The sequence below is a fragment of the Dipteris shenzhenensis genome, chromosome 8, assembly GCF_047967505.1.
Source record: "Dipteris shenzhenensis isolate YYH24624 ecotype China chromosome 8, Dip_SZ_1.0, whole genome shotgun sequence".
Classification (NCBI taxonomy): Eukaryota; Viridiplantae; Streptophyta; class Polypodiopsida; order Gleicheniales; family Dipteridaceae; genus Dipteris; species Dipteris shenzhenensis.
Genome location: NC_141603.1, coordinates 17447492 through 17454447, shown reverse-complemented (window position 1 = coordinate 17454447; position 6956 = coordinate 17447492). Strand labels below are relative to the sequence as shown.

The window sequence follows — 6956 nt, the reverse complement described above, 5'->3', positions numbered from 1 at the left end:
GAATGGGCCATCATATCTTAGCTTAAACTTCCCTGGCATTTTTCCCAACTTTGTGTTGAACATCAACACTAAATCACCCTTCTTGAACAACTTGAACTTTATGTTTCTATTAATCCATGCTGCCCTCCTTTTTTGAATAATATCAGCAGTATGTGAGCTTGTGAGCCTATCCTTATCCAATATTAAAAGTTATAATCTGGCATTGATGGAATCTTCTGGGGATAGTCTATTATCTATTTCCACTCTCAAGCTACTTGCAAGAAATTCCATAGGCACTATTGCTTCATAGCACCATGTTAATTTGAATAATCTCTACTCATGGCATATTGTTAAATTTATCTCATACTCAAGATTTTGATGGGTTTTCTTACGAAAGGGAGTTGGCACCCCAGGGCTTGGATACACAGGATCACGTGAAGAAATACCTTCAAGGCGAGGTGGGGGCAAAGCATGCACAGTTTCCCAAGAATTTGAGTGCTTTATCCAATGGAAGGGTTTGTAGTGGCTTGAAGGGGAGCATTTAAGAAGGGAAATCATTGATTCGAAGCAACACCCCACTCCGAAGGAGGGATTCTATAGTGAAGTGATTCTTAAGCACAAATTTATCGTTTGTCTTTGACTTCCTGTCAATGCAAGCTCTCAACGTCATCAGTTCTTGAACTTCCAAGCTGGCATGACTGGTCTCTAAGTACTCATGAATAGTGGAGACAACCTCAATGGCTACTCCCCTAACATAAACTATTGCAGCGAGCATCGTAGGCTTAGCTTGTCCTCCTCCAGCTTCTTGTGAAGGTGACCAAGCTTTCCAACATAGTCCAGGTTTCAAACACAATATGGTATCCCACAGCTTTGAACCAAACTCTTGCTCAAGGATTCAACAATTTGGTGGCTCACCATCTTCTCCTTCACCTTTAGTGCTTGCCATGTCATCTATCAAGCTCCCTAGGCATACTGGGAAGGCTTTCTCGCATGTATTGAGTAGACATCACTGTGGAGCTTCTCAATTATTTTGTGTGGATGGATGTCTTCAATCTTGTAACAAATAGGGGCCTAGAGCTGAGCAACAAATATTTTGACTTCTACGTCCTCTCAAGACCAATGCATTTGTCTATCCTTACAACTTTCATGACACATGCTCTCAAATTGAGAAACTGGATAGCTTACTGACAAAAGACACTCTATTACAAATCACAATAGTAGAGCAAATGAAGGTGGTCTAACACTCATTACATGGATGATTTCATACAGAAGTAATAGTAAACATGGACACAGAGGTGGTTTTGTTCTTTATGGAGAGCTTGAAACACATGGAAGGTGGCCATGCCTGACGTCTGTTCACCAAAAAAATGCAATACAAACACAATGCTACACGGTCTACTAGCAGCCCTTAGAGTTGGTTCTTCCTTGTCACATGTTCTTCGCCTCCTGTTACATCCTCTCGTCTTGCGCCACACTTCCCGTGCATCCTCTTCTCTTGCTGCAACCTCCCTTGCAATCCTGCACCATCCCTTCTTCGATTTCTCTCCTTCCTCCCCTTCTTGCCCTTCAACTTGTGCCATCCCCTCTTCTACAGATCTCCTTCGCCACCCTCCTCTGCAGCTCTCCTTCATCCCCTTCTTGCCTATGCCATCTCTTTACGTCTTCACCTGTCCCCTACGGACTGACATCCTAGACCACCCGTCCCTTGCAGTCATCCCTTGTTGATTTCCATGGTTGTAAACAAACATAAATATAAACCTCGCCTACAAAAAGATCACCTCTTTGCACCTTTCTACTCCCTACAAGCTAAATATCACCGATGGTGGTTCCCATGATGTCTACTACTTCCACAAAGGTGGCCAATCCAAAGGTCGTTGTCATCTCCGAGGACTAGGCGAAGGCCATCCAACCACCTCAATCTCTAGCCTTGAGAATTTTTGAATTTTACCATTGTAAATATGATGGTGTTGTTCACATGATGGAGAGACAAATTTTTCTCAATTTCACGGCCATGAGACAAACCATTCATGTTATTAGTTGTAAGACTAAGAGCCTTCCTACATTTTTCTGTACAATTTATGATACCCATTGACTGGGACAGTGAATGATAGTGGCGAGGGAACTGTTGTAAGATACATTGCATGTGTGTTGTACATAAGTACAGAGGTGGTTCGAGCATGTAGTCGATTGAACATGTGCTAAATTAAATATGGACTAGTCGAAGCATGGTATGGACCGGGCATGTACTAAATTGAGCATGGACTCACTATGGACCAAACATGAACCAACTCAACCATACCTCGGTCACAAACCTTGGTCATAGGGGATGGATTGACCTTGGTCACAGGTGCACATGGAGCATTACATGCCGAACAAATCGATAACATGTCGAGATGGATTATGGCTCTCACACGCCATGCCAACAACAATTGGTTGACCAAGGGAGTAAAGGTGCACATGGTGGTGCTAGTCCAATATGCCACCAACTATTGTCAAGCGCACATGGAGTAGACACACTTGCACATGCAATACTTAAGCTACCGACTCAAGAGGACGACAAGAGCCATTATGAGGTGAATCGGTAGAATGGCTAAGGAGACAAGGAAACAACCAATAAATAGGAAGCATGGAGGGGGATTTCAACCCAAGAGGAGCATATGGAGGTGACAATGAAGAAGATTGGGACAAAGAGAGCTAGGAACATAGGGACATTCGACCCAGAGCGTAAGAGAGTGGTGAGAGGGATTAGTTGGTTTGGGGGCATCTTCCACTTTGGTGTATCTTCTATGGTATATTGTTCATGTGGTCTAAACACTATGCTTCCTTCCACTTTTGGTCACTACTCCAACACCTTCCACTTTAAGAAGACGTGTGAATGGGTATAATACATAGTTTCAGTTTTCCTTCCGAGTGTCCAAAATGAATCATGGTATACATTTCGAAAACCCTATTGAGATACATTAATAGAATTTTAGAAATGTGATAATGTCTAAATAAAATGTTGACCCAAAGGATTGATTATTGAGACCTGCTAGACTAAGGAGATAATATTAGTATAAAGAGGTTTTAGAAGAAACAATAGAGGGGTTAGAAATTAAAAATAGAAGAGATTATCTCTATTGCCAAAATACATTGTGCTTCCAAGTTAAGCTTTGATACCATGATGTGGTCTCACTCAAATGTGCTCTTATTCACTTTGAAAATGCTCAAAATTATACTTGTACACCAAATCTATGGTAGCAGGGTGTGATTGCATGGGGAGTGCACCGAAATTATATAACCATAAGACATGGGCTCAACATCTGCCGACTTTTTTGCCCTAATAAATTCAAAAAAGCATATATACAAAAGGTATACTGAACACAAAATGACAAAATTTCAAGTGAAACATGGCTATCTCAAGCATACAACAGAGGTGCAAAAAGAAAGAAACGATGGAAATAAAACAATAAATGGAGTATAAAGATATGCTATGTAGCTGTGCTAAGTACTCCAGCACAAAAGTCAATCACAAAAAGTAATGCAGCACATAAGTGGCAATTTAATGAACTTCATGTGTGCTGCCAGATGAACTCAACATTGAGCTCTTCATCAATGTATTACCTCTTTGTTAAGATGGCCCGTCTTTGATGGGCAGCAAGACTAGTGAAGAGAGGCAGATTGTACAACAAAACAACAATGGGACAATGAGGTTTCTTTCCTGCTAAGGACAACAGGAATCATCAATTGAAAAGACAACTATCAAAGACATACAGGCAAATTTTGGCAACAGTGGCTGCAATGATGAAGTGATTTGCCTGAGCATGCTAAATGCAAACCAATGGCATGCTGAACTGCCCTGATTTAGAGTAGCATGGATGAAGATAAAGGCCTCCAAACCGGTAACTGCCGAGTACAAATTCTCCTCAAACCAATGTAAGGAAGCCTAGACATGCAGCGGAAAGAGGCAGCACAGAATAACAAGAGGAAGAGGAAGAGAGAGAGAGAGAGAGAGAGAGAGAGAGAGAGAGAGAGAGAGAGAGAGAGAGAGAAGGGGAGGGGGGGGGGAGGGTTGGAGATAAAAGGAGGAAGGCAAGCTCTCTCAAAAGTTTTGAGGATAAGAAGGGTGGAGCTACTGTAATGCTCCCCCAAATCCTCCTATTCAACCCTATATCTGTACCTCCCAATAATTTAGCATAATTTTCTCATTACAAGCTTGAGGGCGATCAAAGTAATTGTATAGGAGGGAGGTCCACTCGACAGTTATACTATGTATCTCAAGGTTTGCAATAGCACAACCAAAGAGCAGAGGATCTAATAGCAACTCATGAAGAGCTACTTAAGATTTGCTAAAGAGCTGGTACTACATGAGGCAGCTCTTTGGTTATGGGGCAAGTTCTTTGTTGTGAGCTTCCCTCAAATTAAACACAATCTTCACAGGTGAAGTCTTGGTTGGGCATAGCAGTACCAAGATATGCATACACAAAACTACAGCCAACTAAAGAAAAACAACCTTCATAAGTTATAAAAGAAATCTAGAAAGCACTAGAAGAGCAGAAATACACTGGCTTCATATAGAACAAATACAGATACCTTCTCATGCTCGAATATTGTTACATGGGGGTATCAACGCTGCCATTCTCAAAAGTACTTAAATCCAAAATTCGAGCCACAGGCTTCATACATAATATCCATAGTCTCAGAATAATCAGATGAAATCAAACGATTATTATTTTCTTACTGTCGAGGGAAGAGTTAATCATGATTTCACTTTACCAAAGATTTTTGCTTTCTCCTGAGTAGTCTGGAATCGTCCATGTCCGAATTTAGAAGATGTATCAATGAACTTCAATTTGATTTCCTCCAATGCACTCCGAGAAGTTTGCTTCCACAAAGACTGCCTCAAAGTGATGACTCTCTTTTTGGGGCCCAGGCAGCAACCTTTAATCATAATGTAATCTTCTTTCACCACACCATAGTGAGGAAAACCACCTATGGGAGTTATGTCCTTGTCAGTCTGATCAAATTCAGTCATCGCCTTGTGAGATTCATCCCCAACACTGCCAATTTTGTAAACCTTTTTATTCATTTCTGTTCGATGATGGTAGCCATTTTGTCCAGCTCTAGCTACAGTGAAAGAAACACGGGCAGGATGCCATGCTCCAATACAAGCCACTTTGCGAAGCCCTCTATGAGTCTTGCGGGGCAGCCTGGAAACCCCCCACCTCGTCACAACTCCCTCATACCCGTGGCCCTTGGTGACACCTATGGTATCAATCATCTCGTCCTTGGAAAACACAGCAGTCACTGGCACGGCCTTCTCAAAAAGCTTATAGCCAAAATCAACCTTTTCAGCCACGGTACCACCGTTAACTTGAATTTCCATAAGATGAGCCTTTTTCTGCTTGATACCTTTCAGCTTCCTCACCTACAGAAAAGATGTATATGAATCAACATTCTGGACGTGACCTCATGGATTTTGCGCATACAGGATCACGTCAGATAACTCACCTGAGTGTGAGCCAGTACCCGGATAACGCTGGCGTACTTTTTCATCTTCTCCAGCTCGCCTTCTATATCCTTCTTACCCTCGTCAGACTCGTACTTCTTAGAGTATTTAGTAAAGGCTTTCTTTTTGGACTTGTACCAGTTTCTGTAAAATCGCCTCCGGAGTTCATCACTGAGATGCTGAGCGAAGACGGTGCTTAACGACCTTAGCCCACGAGGGGTCTTCACGTATCCAACGAGACCAACAACAATCATCGGAGGAGTCTCAATGATTGTCACAGCTTCACAAGTTTCCTTCTTGTGAAGCTCTGCACGGAATCACAGACGCTTAGCGTACAGCACAACACGGGAATTAGAGAGTCCGAAAGAGGAAGAAAACTCACTTGATCCAGGCTTCTCAACCTCTCTTACGATGTGGGTCATGCCGGCCTTGTAACCGAGAAAAGCAGTAAGGTGGCATTTCTTCGTAGGATCGTCCTTTGGGAATGACTTCACTGCACAAAGAAAACGGGCACATGCATCGAAGGGACAGAGAAAGACAGAAAGAATGCTACTTGAACCATAAATTTCCATATCCATTTTACCCCAACACACACCCAGCGGCTCTTCTAAGCGCCATATTCATCGACTGAACCGGAAGAGCGAATGCGAAGTAGAAAACAAGAGGCGAAGAAACGGGAAACAGAACCTTTGTGAGCATGTGAGCTGAGGAAAGTGATGCAAGCATGCTGAAAATTCGAGATCTGTGTGAAGAGAGTCGAAAGTGGAGCTCTAAAATGAAGAAGGGAAGGAAAAAGCGAAAGCAAGGATGAAAAGGGAGGCGAACCTTTGCCTCTGTGACGGCGAGCACGCTTGCGAGGGAGGAAGCCGAGGGATCCATGGCGAGGATGCTCGAATTTGCGGTGGCTCATGGCGTCTGCTGCTTCTGCTTCTGTTGCCCTGCAGAAGCTCCCTCAGTCCCTCCAAAATAAAAGACCTTCCTTCCTTTCCCTCTTCCTTTCACACTCTTTTTTAGGGTTTCCCCTAACCTCACCATCCACCCTGGTTACTTCTCTGCGGTTCTCTTCCTTTGGCTTCGCCTCTCTCTCGATCCCCTTAGGCCGGCAGTGTGCGGTTACAAACACATTCTAGATTTGTGGATACAAACGGACCCGGGGGGGGGGCGGGGGGCGGGGGGGAGAATGTAATTGTTATGGACAGAAGAAGATTACCCACTTGGTTAAGGAAGAAGCCTTCCGTCAGTGTCCACCCAATGCCCACCAAAGCGAGAGCAGGGGTCGACAGTGGGCGGTTACAGACACATTCTAGATGTGTGGATATAAAAAGGAGGAGGGGGGGCGAGGGGATGCGCGGGGGGGGGAGGGAAGAATGTAATTATTATGGATAGAAGAAGATGACCCACTTGGTTAAGGAAGGAGCCTTCCCATTGACAACGCAAGGAAAAAAGAATGTAATTATTATGACCCACTTGGTTAAGGAAGGAGCCTTCC

General features: G+C 43.4%; 1 protein-coding gene across 1 annotated transcript; it reads right to left on the bottom strand.

Moving 5' to 3' along the window:
* Positions 1-4508: 4508 nt before the first annotated feature.
* LOC147899203 (large ribosomal subunit protein uL3) lies at positions 4509-6453 on the bottom strand. Its single transcript, XM_087377920.1, has 4 exons — positions 6293-6453; positions 5850-5960; positions 5470-5774; positions 4509-5386 (listed from the first exon to the last, which is right to left on the bottom strand). Exons 1-4 carry the CDS (start codon positions 6375-6377, stop codon positions 4718-4720), a joined length of 1170 nt encoding a protein of 389 aa, XP_087234046.1. The 5' UTR covers positions 6378-6453; the 3' UTR covers positions 4509-4717.
* Between the last annotated feature and the right edge of the window lie 503 nt (positions 6454-6956).